Genomic DNA, 17766 nt, shown 5'->3' with positions numbered 1-17766 from the left:
TCCTAGCTCCCTTAGATACCTCCTGAAGAGGGCACCCCCTAACCTGCCCAGGCCTTAGATACTCCCTAACCTCCTCCAGGCTCATTAGCAGTTTAAACAGTGTGCGTTTGGCACAAGGTTTATGCTCTTACAGGAGCAAAGCAAGATGGTTCACTGACACACAGCAACCTCGCTGCCCACGAAGTTTGCCAGGGCACATCACCAGCATCTCAGTCCTCCTGATAGCCCGCTAGCCGCAGGCATTTTAGACCTTTTAGCTCCACAAGGATCTGGAAAGCAGGCTGCTTGCAGTGACCCAAGGGAAACGCTTACGGTATGGCTACACTGCGGTTGGGGGGTGATTGCAGACACGGCCACGCTAGCTGGAGCCTTGCTACTTTGCGCACAGTGCAGGGACGCTCCGGCTGCACAGGCTGTACAAACCCGCTGGGAACCCTGGGTTGTTACTGCTCCAGTGCCTGAGCTCGCCAGATCAGCGCTCGCTCGGTTTGCCTCCATGACCTGCGATCACCCCCCTGACTGCAGTGTGGACGTACCCACAGCCTGACTCCATCCCCCAACCCCCCATGAGCGAGGTGGCAGAACGCTCAGGGGGACAGAGCAGAGAGTGACCGACTAAAGTCTCATTACAAACAGAAGATGAAAAGGAAAGATCCACCATCTGTTAGTAAGTGTCAGACCAATGGCACCGTGGCGCTCTGCTGGGGTCAAACGAAGGGACATCAATAGCATGCACAAGCCTCGTGGACTTAAGTTATATTTATGCAAACGTCCCCCTGGAGACGTGATCAGAGAGGTGCAGTTTGGCAACTAGTGAATGTAATGCGCCAGCTCCCAAAATGCTATTCTTCTCCAACAGCTCGGAAATGCCTTGGCTTATAGCTGCTTGCCGGGAATTCAACACTCAACCAGTTTCTATTCATCTGCAGAGGAAGATACCAACACTAACAGTGTGGCTCTATGGTTATATACACGCCACATCACCTGAAAGCTCCTGACAAAATGCAACATAGTCAACAGCTCTAGCAAGAGTGACCAGGCTCTGTGATGCTGAGGACTAATTTCCACTGTCACTAATACATTCCCATCACTGATGCGTCTGGTTATGATTGGCAGACTACCTCCATTCACAGCTACCGTGCCCAGATCAAGGACAAACAGGGCCTTGCCATTTACCGGACATCTCCTGTTCTCTCTCGGCATCCAGCGAAGCCCTGAGCTAGGTTTCTGCGCTAAGTAACGTAATGCAGCAAAACAGGTGGCGATTCAGAGCTGAGTTGCACAGCCCCCGACGTTTCAGAGGGGTTATCTGCACTTTGTAATGGAGAGCAGAATTTAGCCAGCTGTCTACCATGTGTTGGAGCACTCATGCAGCAGGGGAGAGATCCTACTTCACTGCCAATGCCTGCAGGGTACGTCCCCTCTGCAATACACTTTAATTTACAGTTCAGCCCATAAAGATCCCTGCTTTCAAGAATTTGGAGAACTTTACAGTCAGGGGCGGGAGTGGAGTACCGATTAAGGAGTTTACATGGAGTCGGCAGGAAGGCCCATTGCCGTGCGCACACACGTACCAGTGGAGGACCACTTCCTCTGGACGCATCTTCCGTGTTCATCTTCCACAAACTGCGGGAGGCAGGGGCCACAGGCATGGGAACCAGGGGGGCAGAACTCCCTTCTTTGCAGCGTGCAGTCCAAGCTCCGTGGACAGGACTCCTCTAGGAAAAGGAAAAGAAAAAGAGAAGAGATCCAAGTGAGTTTCACAAGGTGCTCCATGGATGGGGAAAAACGGCTGTTCCACAGGCTAAGGATGGACACAACAACATGGAGATGTTACTGTCATTGCTAGAAATGAGAAACAGGATCCTAGCTACGGCCAGACTGTAAGTATCTGCCTGTGCAAAACACATCCGAGTCATTGGGGCAGAATAGCTAGCCACAAGTTCAGCCTGAGCTACAACAGAGGTGGGGAGGGAGAGCAGCTTGGCTGGTGCTGCCAAGCCCTAACCCACCCATGCTGGCCGGAGTGGAACAATGTTCTGGCATAACCCAGAGAGGAACAGCATTAAGGCTTTTACTCAGCCAAAATGGACCAGTGGAACATCTGGCAGTTTTGTGAGTAAGACACAGGACAGGGATCAGGAGATCTGGGTTCTGCAAGACCTGTGGTCAGGGCCAGTCACCAAGGCCTCTCCATGCCTCATTTTCCCCATGGGCACTATGGGGATAATGACAGAGAAGTTGTGAGACTAAGCTCAGAGGCTACATTGATGTGTGCTATAGAAGAGAACACACAATAGGACGGGGCGGGCAAACTTTTTGGCCTGAAGGCTGCATCGGGTTTCCGAAATTGTACAGAGGGCCGGTTAGAGCAGGCTGAGCCTTCCCAGACAGCCAGGCGTGGCCCGGCCCCCGCCTCCTATCCGACCCCCCCTGCTTCTCGCCTCCTGATGGATCCCCAGGACTCCTGCCCCATCCAACCCCCCGCTGCTTTCTGTCCCGACTGCCCCCCGCCGCCCCATCCAACTCCTCCCCTCCTTCCTGACTGCCCCCCCGCCCCCATTCAAGCCCCCTGTTCCTCACCCTCTGACCGCCCCGACCCCTATCCACACTCCTGCCCCCGGACCACCTTCCCTGAACTCCCCTGCCCTCTATCCCAGCCCCCCCGCTCCCTGCCCCATTACCGCGCAGCCTGGAGCAGCGGTGGCTGGCGGCTCTACAGTGAGCTACCCTCCCAGGCCAGGAGCTCAGGGGCCAGGCAGGAGGGTCCCATGGGCCGGATGTGGCCAACGGGCCGTAGTTTGCCCACCTCTGCAATAGGGACTCCATCCTGTTCTGCAGCTCTGCATTTCAGTCAGACTAGCATTCACCCATAAGCCTGGCATTGCTTACAGAGGCCAGCTGAACGTCTACAAAGTGACTTGGTGAACGGCTAACTTACATTGCGAGTTTCCGTAGCTGAGCTCCGGACCCGTCTCGAGCAGAGCTTTCTGCTGTAGCTTACCACTTACTAGCCGCTGTAGCAAAGAGCTTAGTCGATCTGTGCAGCCTTATGATCCGCTCAGGGCAGTTTAACAGCGAACAAGACGACTAGCCTAGGGCACCTCGCCCCCCCGCTTCTCACCCTGAGCTCTGGCACAGTTCACCCCAGGTGCAGACAGACTCACCAAGGCCACCAGACCAGCTGTTCCTTGTAAATTACATCATGACTTAACCTGAGTGAAAATTAACCACTTTTTTCATTCAACCTTATAAAGTAAAAACTCCCTTATAAAATAAAAGGTGGCCACTTTTTTCTGAGTGAAAGTTAACCACTTGAACCAGCCCAGAGATCGCAGTAAAAGCCTCCTGCCCGGATGGTTTTTCCTCCCTAACCTAACAGTGCTGAGATCCTCTGAGTTAATGCGACTTCCCTGCCCGGCTCAGGCCATATGTGACGTCAGACTTTAACAGTGTGGCACACTGGTTTGCCCCATCACTGAGCTCTCACCATCCCAGCCCAGAAGGGTAGCAGAGCTCTGCTTACCCAAGCCATCATGACGAGGGAGCGGAGTTCCTCCTCCCCTGCTCCCACCTTCCCTGGCCCACCTCCATTTCCCTCTTGAGCCCATATAAGCTGCCCGCCTGCCGGCGCACCAGGGAGCTCCTGCCAGCTACCCCACCCTGTGCCTGGCAGTGCCCCCTGCTTACATCCAGGAGGGCATCCACACAGCAAGGGCAGCCACACAGGAGTGCGGGACTCAGCGGATGGTGACAGGATCACTACACACTACAGTCCTCAGGCTGGTGACAAGCGAGGGTCACACGTGCTGCAGATGTCGTTAAAGATCAATTTTAAGCCAACGTAGGGGCTGCGTGCCTAGGTAATTAATAACGCCCCGTGTTATTGGCCTAAGATAAAGTTGCAAGACTCGCATGGCAGCAGACTGTGGCTTGGGCTTAAATAAAAACCACGCAAAATGTATATTCCTCTGTCAGCTGGAGCAATGTCTGCTTTTATTGAGCATCATAAAAAAAACCAGACCCAACACTAATCATCACTAATCAGTGACTAATCATCAACTGGCCCTACACATTCCCGGCTGCTGATCAAACAACCAAAGAGCTCAGAAATCACAGTGCTGCTACAGCTAAGAGCTAGCCAGCACCACCAAGGTCAACTCGGGCCTGCTTTCCTGGCATGGGGCTGGGGTGGGCCTTCGGGCTCAAAGTCACAGCAAGGGCATTTTTATTGCCATTGCTTCTGCAACGAGCATCAAGGAAAAGCAGCATCCCCAAAAAGTGAATTAAAAAAAAAGAAAAGAGAAACTGGCCTTTTTGTGCCATGACACACAGCTACCCTCTCAGCCAATCAGCATCAAGGATTGATGAAATGTAAGTGCTCCCTATTGTGTCAGCTAATCAGAACGTTTCTCCTGGCCTTCCAGTCTTACAAGCAGGTTTCACAATGACATGGATAATGAGAAGATGCATTAAGGAAAGAAGGGGAAAAATTTTGAAAAAAGAGGAAAAAAAAAAAAGAAAGAGGATTTAAATTGTCCAGCTTCAGCCATAAGCCCACCACTGACTGCTAAGGAGAGGGTGAAATTTGACCCGTGGGCAGGTTAGTCTATAAAATCACCCATTACGAGGGTTTCTGCCTCTTCCTCTGAAGCATCTGACCCCTGCCGGAGACAGGACAGTAGGTTAGATGGCCAGGGGGTCTGATCCAGTCTGGCCGTTCCTATTCTCCTAAGTAGAGCAGTTCAACATTTTTGGATGGAACAGTTTTCCCACTGGAAAATGTTGTTTTGAAATTGAAACATTTCATGAGAACATCTTGATTTCAACAAAACTGTACAAATTTCAGGACAACGTGCATCGAAATGGAATCGTTCATTGTGACCTTATTTCACTTGGACTATTAATTTTTTTTTTAAGTTTATAATGTAATTGTATTCTATTAATATATATATTTACCATTCTATATAGATTTAATATAGTGTACTAGATTAGAATGCCTTGATATTAATGAAACAAAACATTCCAATAAGGATGTTTCAGAAACCAAATATTCCGGAATTTCCATTTCAGAGTCAATTTGCAAAGTTTGAATTTTCATCCCAGTTCGGGACAAAAGGGAATTCTGAAGTGTCTGAGCCCCCATGGGATGGAAATGCCATTTGCTGACCAGCTCCGCTCGGAGGGGCCCACCCGCCTGAACTGGAACCAAAAGCACAGGGGTGAACCCCATGGACTGTGTGAAGTGAGGAGTAGGGCTGCCGTAGAGACGCTCCCATCACCAACCTGCTTTTGGATGCCAGGGCTGGGCGCACAGATCAACTGTCCTGCATTGTGCAGTCACCACCACCCGGGTGTGGCGTTCTAGCACCAGACCTGAACAGCAGACTCAGGTTGTTTTTATTTCCTATAAACTCAGGCTGCTGCACTGCTTCCTCTCGGATCTCCTGAAGAGCCAGTTCTCCCTGCCCCACGGTCACCGACTGATTTCCCATGTAATTTATGGGTGGGACGAAGACAGGCCATTCTTCCAGGCTGTGCTTTCCCTGCTCCCCTGTGGGGACTAGCGCAGGAGACTGACACCCGGAGACACGCCTCCTGGGTGGGGTGGGCGAGGCACCTTGAACAAAGCGCACACAGCAGGGACCCTGCCCCGTTAGCAGGCAGAGCTGCTCCGGGTGAGCAGACTGCTGCAACGGGGGAAATGGAAAGGGAGTGCTCGGGGGCTGCTCAGTGGCACACGGGCATGGAAGGATAAGGCCTTTTCCTGTAGCCATATTGTAAGGTCTGAGGCCTTTGTCTGTGGCCATATTAGGACAGCAGCAGCCATGAGCTAAGAAGCAGAAGGTCACATCCTCAGGTTCCCTCTAAATTACATTAAACCAATGTCCTATCGGGCTGTTAAGGCGGCTCACTCCTGACAGCACCAGATAACCATATTAAGAGCTGTTTCTTTAAAGAAAACTTGGTTTGCTGGCGTTCTGTCTGGCAAGAAATCACTTATCAACAGTTGTGACTGTAAAATCTCTCCTTCTATTGTTTTGTCTTCAGGATCCCCATTTCTCTATCGTTTATCTGTCTGGTCTCTGTCTGGTTCTTTGATTGTTTCTGTTTGTTGCTTAACTAATTTTGTTAGGTGTAAATCAGTTAAGATGGTGGGATATGATTGGTTAAAAAAAATGGTTTTACAATATGTTAGGATTGGTTAGAAAATTATTTAGTGATTTAGTAAAATGGTTGGTTAAGGCACAGCTAAGCAGGACTCACATTCCACTACATAAACTGGGGTCCAAAAGGAAGTTCTTGAGAACCAACTCCAGGACACAGCCCCAAGATCAGAACTCCCAGACCTCAACACCCCCCCATCCACACTGTGCAGAAGCTGGAGTCCCCCAGAATACCTGATCCTGACTGGTCATCAAGAAAAATTCATCTGCCTTATTGGGAGTGGTGAGCATTGTATGCTTAGCGTGTGCATTCTGTTTTGGTGACTGTTAATAAATAGAGGTTAAGTAGGATATTACTGTGTAAGGCTCTTTTCACTGGTAAAAGACCCTCCAAACCTGCAGAGTGTAAGGTTACACCCTGAGCCCACAGAAGGATAAGAGTGGGTGCCTAAATTAACAGGGTTATGCCTGAAGCCTAGGAACAGGGTAAGGATGGGTGCCCTAGAGTGTACGGTTACGCTTGAGCCCTAGGAATGGGGTAAAGGTGGGTGTCCCTAGAGTGTGCGAGTAATATAAAATTTTGTGCAGGTAACAGGCTCCCCTCTCATGCCCACAGAGTCAATGGCTAGCACTGCAGTCCTCCAGCCCATGGCACATGACAAAGGCTCCCAGAGCGATGGATGGGTCCCAGCATCACTGAGGGAAGCAGGGTGGAGGGATGTGGGTGATGATGTAGCCAGTTCGTGGCTGGGGATAGGGGAGGACATGTCCCCGGATTGTCCAAGCTGGGGGAATCAGACTGCCCTGGCTGCTCAGCTGCTGCACAGTGTCTGTCCCTGCTCTCTGGGCTCTCTGTACCAGCTGGGCACCGTGGCGTGTCCCTTAGTCACAAACACAAAGTCAACAGAACACAGGCTGTGAACAAACAGCAGCTGCTGTCCCAGGGGCGCTTTCCCATCAGAGGTCTGGTTTCAGTTTCTAGCCAGCAGAGGAGGGAGGTAGAGAAAACCCTCTTCACACACTCCCTCCCCACCAGTGCCCTTGGTGCCAGGCAAGGACAGCCTGGGCCGAGGCCCCTCTGGGGATTGAATTCACTTTATACCAGGTGCCACTCACTCACCTTCCCATCCTGTGCCCCTGCCCCGTGACCGGGATGGAGCCTCCGCTAGGGTTGACTCCAGGTTCCTGGCCTGTGAGGGGCACTTCCTAAACCACTTGGGTGGGCTGTGCTGATGGTCTGTGCCATGGAGACACGTATCCACTGGCAATCAGCCAGCCAGCCGCTCACTGCACGTCAGGGGCTATCAGCACCCCCGACAGAGCCTCTGGCAACTACTGGCCCGTTGGTCACTACTGGACAAGCGTATGGCAGTCGTGCCTAGCAGCCCCAACCAGACCACAGCCCCACTGTGCTGGTGCTGTACAAACACAGACAGGCGGTGCCCCAAAAAGCTGACAACCTAGTAATTCCATTACCAACTCCCTCAGCCAGCCAGTCGCCACCACAGGGACGTCCCTCCCCTGCCCCCATTTCATTTCTTCTCGACACACTTAACCTACAGCATGGAGCGCTGCCCCATCCCGCCCGTGCTCGGGCGACTGCTGCTGTGACAGGCGGCAGGGGCTATAGTTATCATTTCCCTTGACATTCAGCTCTTGTTCTCATGGTCCACGAAGGCCAAAGGGTGTAACTGAGCCAGCGCGCAGAGAGATCCCACCGTGCATTCTGCAAGGGGACACAGGGAGCGATCCTAGGGCAAAGTGCCAAAGGACCAGCAGTCCTCCCTGAGCTTGGGGGGCATCGTTACAGAGCCCAGACACGGAGCAGCTCTGCTACCATGAACAGGGCTCGGCCTGGCACTAAGGAAGCGGGCCTGGAGCACGGGTCAGACCCCCCACTCCCCATTCCACTGCAATTGCACCCCTACGCACAGAGTCAGCGTCCATATTTGGGGCAGTGTTGAGGATTCTTTTGCCCCCTGGCCGCTTGATGGACTTATTTCGTATGAGATTGTGGGCAGAGGGGTCACATGAAGATTTAACCACCAGCCTCCTCTGCTGTGGGAGACATTAAATTCACTGACCCAAGAAGCAGGTTTCCTGTCTCTCCTACTCCTCCCATCCCACAGTGTCTAAGCACCTCACTCTCATGCATTCAGCCTCTCACCCCTCGTGTGCCAGAGCAGGGCTGTTATCCCCATAGTACAGATGGGAAACTGAGGCACAGAGGAACTAAGGGACTTGCCCAAGGCCACCCAGGATGCCTGTGGCAGAGCAGGGAATTGGATCTCGCCTCTTGAATCCTAGGCTAGTGCCCTAACCCCTGGCTCCAGCAGTACCTTGATATTCTCCCGGATGATGCCACTCCTCACCCTCAGCTATTTAAATTCGCTCCTGTAACTTTGCAGCTCAGGGCAGTTTGACAGGCACGAACTGGTGCTGTTTTCCATTTATCCTGCAATTAGATGAGGAGTCTCTGCTTTCAGCATCTGCCCTATCTCCTCCCCTCAGTGCTGGGCCCCTCCACGAGACCTGGAGAGGATCAGACAGTCAGCACTGAAAGCCACCCCAGCGCCTCTCTCCTCCTGTGTAGGACGGGCCAGCTCCTATGTGATATACAGAGCAGCACTGGACACGCTCGTTGGCTTTGCAGAGAATCCGCTTGAGCGGCATGCGCTGAACATTCAACCTGAACTTCCAGGGACATCAGACACAAGGGACATAAACCTTCAGGGCACAAAACGGCGATGAACTCAGAGACGAACGACCTCCATGTCCAGGATTTCACTTTTGCGCCTCCCGCTGGAGCACCCGGTGCCAGCCGCTGTCAGAGACAGGATACAGGGCTCAAGGGACCTTGGGTGTGATCCGCCCTGGTAATTCCAAGGTCATTGGATTTGCGGCCCATGAGCAAATCAGGAGCAAAGGGGCGGGGAGTCAAATGAAAACATTAGGGAGAGGATTAGAAAGAAAAACGGAAAAGGTGGCAGAAAGGTGGAGAATGCGCGACCAGTCACACAGGTGGTGTTGGACTGCGAAGCCCCAGTGTGGACATGCTTATTCTGGGGTACGAGAGGCCTTTTTGGTTTTGCTTAAACCCCTCCCTGAGCAACATGAGCTAAACTGGTACAAGTCCCTTTTAGCCTAGAACAGTGTGTCCACACAAGGGTGAAACCTGGGTAACTAGATCGGTTTAAATTCACATCTCCGATTATACCAAAAAACTCTTTCCTATGTAGGCAAGGCCTAAGTATGGAAAAATACACTTAAGGGCTCGTCTGGACATGCTAGTTACTGTAAACTAAAGCAGGGTGTGAAAATCCAAAGAGGATTAAACTAAATCGCACAAAGACCCTCTGAATGTGGACTAGGACTGTTCACACAGGGAGCTATTCCAGGCTCTTTCCCCTTGGAGGCCAGCCCTTAGCTACTCATGTTCTTACCTGTACTTAGATCTTGGGTGGGGTCTTCAATCCCTCAGAGGCCTAGAGGAAAATTTTCAGAAGCGCCTAAGTGATATAAGTGTCTAAGTTCCATTTCCAAAGTGACAGACACTTAGATGCCTAATTCCCATTGACAAGGACTTGCCTATACACACAAAGCCTCCTGCTTTAACTATTCTGGTATAGTGAACATGATACAACCCCTCCTAGTGTGGACACAGGTATCCTGGGATAAAGGTCCTTTCTATTGGGATAGCTAAACCACCTCCAAGCTGCATCAATAGCCCTTCCAGCCCAGGATACGAGACCAGGCTTCAGCCCAGCTCCTCCCGGTTTATGCTGGTGTGAGAAAGGGCTTTCAGGAGTTCAGGTACTGCCAGGAGGCACTAACCCTTCAATCACACTGGGGAAATCCTTTCACCCCTGGAATGAGCCTCCACAAAGCAGCACCTCAACCCCTGAAACCTAGTGTGTTCACGAGAGAACACAGCCAGCCTCAGACAGTGGTTCTCTTCCACACATGGACAAGCCTTTCAAATATTTTTTCTGGCTCGCTCCTCCGTTTGCCTACACCCAGCCTAGCAGAATTCGTGAACACAGCTGTGGAGAGCTTTTGTAAGTTCAGAACGGCTGCTGCATCAGCAATTCATTGCCATGCTCTCACTCATTCCTTTATGGGGCACCATGACATGCGCTTTGTGACGCTGAATTCCAGGTTACAAGTCCCAGAGGTGAGATTCCTACGGCAGGGGGTTCTCAGGGTGGTCCCCAGCCCATGGAACTCCATGCCACCAGAAACAAGGAGGACCCCAATTCTTGTCTGGTTTCGATCACACAGTCCCAGGAACCCCACAACTCATAGTGGAGCAGCAGTCCAGTGTCTCCTGGAAGACAATACCACAAGCGATCCATTTTATAACAAGAGCTATAACCAGAGCTTCACTGTGTATATTAATTAGAAACGGCTTAATTATGTGTGTGGAGCATTATAAACTACAATGAAGGGTGCATCTGAAAGGCACACAGATAGGAACTCTGGTCTGTTTTATCAATGACTGTAGGGTACAGCCCCACCTCAGTAACAGCTGTACAAGTTCTGTGCTGACACGTGTCGGAGAACTATTCTTGCTTGGAATATTTGTACTTCACTTTGAGCTTTTCCTCACTTGAGACTGAAGGTCTCTGAATCACAGTGTGACCAGACAGCTCCCGGGGGCAGTGAGCCAGCAGCTTTGACTCATACCGATGAGGCATCAGGGCTTTTGTTCTTTGGGTCATCAATTTCCAGCACTCCCCTGATCCCAGTAGAACATCCAGCCTGCCACAAAGGAAGAGGAAGTGCTTGCAACTCTGAGCCAACTGCCATCCGTCTGAGGCAGCCAGCAGGGGGTGCCAATGAGCAATGAAGTGTGGGCCTTGCTCAGAGACAAAACAGGGCCACATTTCTTGGAACCGTTTACTTTGCAGGCAGCGTTTTCTCAATGTCTTCCAATTAGGTCCCATTAGACACAAAGCTAGACTCTGCCAGAGCCCCACATAGATCCTGCAGAAGTAATCTGATGTGATTTGCTCATAATATTATTCGGCACGCTGCAGCTAGGGAAAGGCTGAAGCACTTAATGCAAAGAGTTTAAGAGCATTAGGAGGGTGAAAACGAAGTAACCACTGCTTCCGGAGCCTTATAATTTGCTTATTAAAAGAAAGAAAGCAACAACAGGCTTAAAATAAAGGGCAGGAAGCAACGGGGGAATACCGTATTTAAAAACTTAATCTACACGCAGACAAACATCAGTACCGTAAACAGCGCAGCTTCTTCTGAGTCAGACTCCCACGCAGCTGTATAAAACACGGAAAGGGATCCAGAGAAACAGTCTGCGTCACACAATGTCTATTAAAGACAGGTTTCAGAGTAGCAGCCGTGTTAGTCTGTATCCGCAAAAAGAAATTCCTATTAAGGATGAGACAGTGGTTTAGCGTGGAAGGGAATAGGGCTCTTTTACTATGGTCTAAAATCAGCTCACTGGATACTCCAGGCAGGATATGAGAGAGAGAGATTAAGAGCTGGAAACATGGGCTGGTTGAAACCTTTTTTTCTGTTTTGGGGGATGGAAAAACTCGCTTCTTTCGACAACGTATTCTGCAAAAGTGTCTGCTGAAAAACCAAACTTTCGTGGAAAGCAGAGTTTAAACACCCAGGAACAAAATAAAAGTGTTGAAAAAATCAAAAATATTTCTATTCAGAGAGTCTGCTGCAGTGTTTCATGGGAGTCGTAGTTCAGGTGCCTCATGCCTCAAGTCTCCTATGGGCCGAGCTTCTTAACTGGACTACACTTCCCATGATGCATTGCACAAGCTCAAGGAGAAGGGAGGCCACGGCGCATCATGGACGATGTAGTCCAGCTAGGGAGCCTGGCCCATAGAAGTGGAATGGGGCAAGAGGCACCTGAACAGTGACTCCCATGAAGCACTGCACTGAATAGAAGTGTTCAGTTTTGGATTGTTTGCCAGGCAGTCTAAGTTTTCCATGGAATAGAGCCCATTCTCCAATTAGCTCTCCTTGCAACACCCCTGCTTCCCAACCAGACCTGTCCTCTGGAGCACTGTTCCCTCCTCCCAGGAACAGCCTGAGAGGGACCCTGCTGGTAGGCTGACTAGCAGTCAGAAAAGGAGACGAAAGCGTCCTGCTGTGCAGTCTAGGCCTTTTTCCTTGGCGACAAGGTCTCAGATCACAGCCACAGAGGCACAGCGCGGCTACGCAGCCAGCATCCCCTTCAGAAGGGAAGAGTTTTGCAGGCAGCCAACAACCAGCAACAGTTTCAAAAGAGCAAGGGGATTCCCAGCCCAGCCCCTCTGCACAGATGTCTGAATGCTCACACACGCTAAGCCAAGCTGTTTGGCACCCTTCGGGTCATTTCATTACTCACACAGAAAGCTGATTTAATTGTCCCCAATGCAACCAGCTCTCGTCAACCTTCCCTTTCAGAGGGCTGCACCACCTGTGGCTTCATCAAGGCGTCCGTCATCCTCAAGCACAGACAGAAAGACGCGTCTAGGGATGGTTCTAACAAGGATGGGGACAGTTTTTGCTGGCCCCTCTATGCTACAGCTCAGCTTGGAAGGCCACTTGCCAACACTCTCCTCTGATCCGGTGTCCACGCTGCAGCTTTCTTTCACCACACGACCATGTGTCAACTGCATTGTGCGTCCGCACTGACCCCACTGACTAATCAAGCTTGTATCAGTGCATCATGGGACGAGCAGGGCAGTTCACCCCATAGTGTCTCAGCAGGGGGAGAATGCCAGAGGCCATGAACGCAGAGTATCTGCCCAGGGTGCTCTGCCACAGATGCTGCTCTAGGCCCACGTGAGAGCTGGGGAGGGGGCCACTTCCCTAGAGGGTCCTGTCCTCATGCAAAACAATGGCATCCGGAGCCTGTCATATGAAAACCACCACGTGCCACCCTAGGACCTGGGCCGAGGCAAAATACGATTAGCTACCACAGTCAGCAGTGTGTGCGGATACAAACTGAGTGCAAAGGGAGGAGTTGTAGATTCAAAAGGGCCTGAGGTAGCGAGGAAAGAATCCAGGCGTCGAGTTTCTGGACCAGAAGGGCTTTGAGTGTGCAGTGCCTTGCTGAAGAAAAAATTAGAGAAACAAGGTGGGTGAGGTCATATCTTTTATTGGACCAACTTCTGTTGGTGAGAGAGACGAGCTTTCGAGCTTACACAGAGCTCATCTTCAGGTCTGGGAAAGGTCATCTCTCTCACCAACAGAAGTTGGTCCAATGAAAGATATTCCCTCACTCGCCTTGTGTCTCTAATATCCTGGGACCGACACGGCTACGACAACCGCAGGCCAACCATCCCCTATTAACCAGATGGTGGAGTCCTTTGCATGGTAAATCCAAAAACTCTGTCCTAATCTTCCCTCCCTGGAATCACATCCCAGCATCCCTCTGAATGAGCCAATCAAGAGGGAAAAGTGCCCTGCTTCAAACCTGGCCTATGCAGGAGCACTCAGCAGACAGGTAGCTTGGAAGGAGAACGGAGCCTGCAATTGTTTCACCTTGAGCTGGGATCTCTGATCTGGCTCAGAGGCCAAGCAGGGTAGCACCTGGCTGGTTCAGGGACAGAAGCTGGGAGAGGTGTTGGCGATTCGGGAGACACCATTCAGAGTGAACAAGCACCCACAGCCAGGTGTTCGGGGACACTGTGCTGACACCGTGCAGGAGAGTCAGGTTTTGAATGTCTGTGGCCCTTAGATTTCAGAGTAGCAGCCGTGTTAGTCTGTATTCGCAAAAAGAACAGGAGGACTTGTGGCACCTTAGAGACTAACCAATTTATTTGAGCATGAGCTTTTGTGAGCTACAGCTCACTTCATCGGATGCATACTGTGGAAAGTATGTAGCTCACGAAAGCTTATGCTCAAATAAATTGGTTAGTCTCTAAGGTGCCACAAGTCCTCCTGTTCTTTTTGTGGCCCTTAGAGATGCTGCAGAACTGCTGGCTGGAGGCAGGCGGTTAGGCCCAGTGTCCTAGGCCAAACAAGGTGGGCAGTGTTATAAACACCTTAATGGGTAGGTGGGACATAAAAGCTCCTGATCACTGTAGCATCCTGGAGCCAACTCCCTGTGCAGCCCCATTTTGATAAAGTTTTATAAGCCGCAGTCATCTGCTGTGAAACTGCGACGGTGCCATCCTGCAGCTGACAATTCATTCTTCCACCAGATAGTTTTAAGCGCAGACCTGCCCACACTCTGCGCCATCGCAGCTGCGCCGCCGAAGTGCTTAAGTGAAGATGCTCCGACATGGACGGGAGACGCTCGGCAAGAGACAGCAGCTATGTAGCTCTCCCGCCGACACAACGCTGTCTACACCAGGAGTTAGGTTAGTATAACTATGTCACTGAGGGGTGTAGATTTTTCACATCCTTCAGCAATGTTGTTATAGCGATACAAGTCTGTAGTGTAGACCTGACGTTCGTGTTGGGTTAGAGGGCATTACTTACAATGGATTTATATCCAAGGACAACCAGCAAGCAAGACAGACTATCTATGACAGCTACCAGCATCGCTACCCTGCCTGTCACAGGGATTCTCCCATGTCTCCATAACACGGATCGCATCTTGCGAGAGATTTTCCCAGAGATGCCTGCCCTCCCAATTCAAGATCCTGTATGATCCCTGGGCCAGCTACAGCGACAGCTGACACAGAAGAGTAAGAAATGAAGCGAGATGCATTTTAGATTCTTCTGATACGATTTAGCAGGTGGAAAAGGAGGAAGAAAGCTCACACCATATGACCAGGCCCGGATCACTAGCAATCCACAGACTACAGAGAACTGATGCAGAAATCAGTGCAACATGCAACAGAAAGGCCAGGCATTGGGACTAGTGCTCTCTGTTTTCGCAGAAATAGAAGGATGTGGTAGGAGGGAGCAATAAATCAGTCACAAACACACATTCCATCAACAGACTTTTCACCCAGCATTTGTCACAGAGCAGGGGCTGGATTTCTGCAAATGCTGCTTCTCTTAGAAAACAAAAATAAACAGCCATGAAATGCTGGTTGAAATGTTGGCAATTTAAATTAATTTCTCTGGCTTCCCATTAACACCCGCTCTTGAGAGCAGCTTGGAGCCTATTTCCACCTCCAGTGGAGGCGGGTGGCATTAAGAATTTACCAGGAGGAATTACGTGTGTTTATGAAAACAAACGTGAATGACTTAGCAGGGAAAGTTTACAGACTCAGCGGATTCGTGCTCAGAGATACTGGCAGCATGAAGGCACATTAAAAGCTTTTTGCCTGTTTCCGAGTGACCCTGTATTCCACAGCTCATCTCCGAGAGGCGATCACGTTTAAGAAGGGGGGGGGCAGAAATAGACGCCATAAAAGCTTTTATTCCAGCAGTAAAATAAAAGGAGATGCTCATGGTTATAAAACTCTAAACCTTGTTTCGTGCCCCGAATTAGCTCTTTACATCCATTGACGTCAAAGCATTTTACACAAGAGGGTAAGTATCATTAGGGCTAGTCTTCTGGCTCTCTGTTTTTACAGCGCCTAGCACAATGCAGTCCTAGCCTCTAGCTGGGGCTTTTAGAGGCTACGGAAATACACATCATAAATTATTAACAACCATCCCCTCATTTTAAAGATGGGGAAACTGAGCTGTGAGAAGAGCTTTGCTCAAGCAAGTCAGCGATGGAGTCAGGACTATAAACCTGCTCTTCTAACTCCTGGTAGAGCATCCAGAGGGGAAATGACCCCATACTCCACTGCAACCTCCCCCCCGCAGCTTTCCACCTGTGCCGCACAGCTGTTCTGCTAACCCCCAGCATCTGTGTGGTGATGATAATCCCTAGCTCTTACCTAACACTTTTCATCAAGAGATCTCAAAGACCTTTACAAAGGAAGTCAGTATTACTGTCCCCATTTTACAGATGGGGAAACGAAGGCACAGAGAGGGAAGTGACTCACCCAGGGTCGCCCAGCAGGGTGACCAAATTCAGATCTCCCAAGTTCTGATCCAGTGCACTATCCACTCAGCCCTGGAGAAGTTGGCTCTGAGAGTCTCAGCCCTGGGCAAACCTGCACAGGGTGCCAGCTAGACTTGGGGAAACAAAACTGATTATTTAAAGCATTAGCTGGCAGGATATTAAAGGGGGATTGAAACTGAATGAGATGTGGCTGCCAGATTTAATTTTTGTAAAGGATCTGTGCAGTTTCCACACTAGCCTCCTGTGTGGTTTTTTTTTTTTTTCTTTTTTTTGGGGGGGAGGTATGCTAAGCAGAAAGATTTCCACTAATTCAGCTGTTCTCAACGTTTTTCATTCTGAGCCCCCCCAACCCCCAAACATGCTATAAACCCTCCAGGGCCCATCTGTGCCACAAGAGCTGTTTTTCGGTGTATAAAACCCAGGGCCGGCATTAGGGGGTAGAAAGCAGAGCAACTGCCCGGGACCCCACGCCACATTGGGCCCCACAAAGCTAAGTTATCCGGCTTCATCTTCAGCCCTGGGTGGCGGGGCTTCAGGTTTCTGCGCTGGGCCCCCGTGAGTCTAATGTTGGCCTTACTTGGCAGACCCCCTGAAACCTGCTCATGCCCCCCCCACCGAGGGGGCCTCGGGCCCCTGGTTGAGAACTGCTGCACTAATTAATCCTGTACTGGAAAAACAACAAGAGGAATATTGTCCCTATATTGTCTTAATTCTCTACATCTGGCCTGGAGACTTTCAGTATCCAAGTATCAGGGTAACAGCCGTGTTAGTCTGTATCCGCAAAAAGAACAGGAGTACTCATGGCACCTTAGAGACTAACCAATTTATTTGAGGCACCTTAGAGACTAAGGTGCCACAATTCCTCCTTTTCTTTTTGCGGATACAGACTAACACGGCTGCTACTCTGAAATTTATTTGAGCATAAGCTTTTGTGAGCTACAGCTCACTTCATCGGATGCAAGTATCCAAGTAAATGTCCACTAGAGGGCATCTGTGAGCACAACCAGCAAGGCAGCTAGGCTCTTCTGCAGGTATTAGGCAGCCCTGCAAATAAAGCAGAGCATTTAACGGAGATAGAAGACGACCATTACCTAGGTTAAAGCAGCTGGACAACTGCTCCACGGCTCCATCCAATGAGGATGAACAGCAGTGATGGAGAGACTTATTGATCTAATTACATTTTCAATGTTTAATCAATTGTTATTTAAAACCCACATTATCCGATTACATTTGACTTTACAATTCATTAATCAGCCGTTAGCAGGGTAATTAGAATTTGGGGAGTGTCAATCACCACCCATGAAACTGAGGAAGAGCTAATTTAATATATTTTGACTATGTCCAGCAGAGAACAGCTTTATTACACTGAAACCAAATGTCTCCATGGGAACCCACGTTCCATTTGGATGAGCAAGAACGATGCAGGAATCTCCATATTTTTGAGATGGGAGGTGGGAGAGGGTGAGGGGAGAGCACAGCCACCATGGGGATCCTGGGAATAAATCCAAAAAGGAGAAGGACTCTTGTGAAGTCGCGAAGCAGTTTGTTTGAACAGACCACACACAATTTCACCCTGTTGCGGTCCAGTTAGCTAGAAACAATGAGGAAAACAGACAGAAGCTAACTGCATCCGGCTGCGGGTGATGGGAAAACTCACAG

General features: G+C 50.3%; 1 protein-coding gene across 1 annotated transcript in view; it reads right to left on the bottom strand.

Annotated features, from left to right (window-relative positions):
• The window catches only part of NPDC1 (neural proliferation, differentiation and control 1), a 122030-nt gene that overhangs the window by 44791 nt on the left and 59473 nt on the right, over positions 1-17766 (bottom strand). The window contains exon 2 of the mRNA XM_077835634.1: positions 1575-1718. Within this exon, the coding sequence (XP_077691760.1) occupies positions 1575-1718 (144 nt within the window). The remainder of the gene's footprint in view (positions 1-1574; positions 1719-17766) is intronic.

Source organism: Eretmochelys imbricata, chromosome 16 (genome assembly GCF_965152235.1).
Source record: "Eretmochelys imbricata isolate rEreImb1 chromosome 16, rEreImb1.hap1, whole genome shotgun sequence".
NCBI classification, from domain to species: Eukaryota; Metazoa; Chordata; order Testudines; family Cheloniidae; genus Eretmochelys; species Eretmochelys imbricata.
This window is presented reverse-complemented; position numbering and strand designations above follow the sequence as displayed.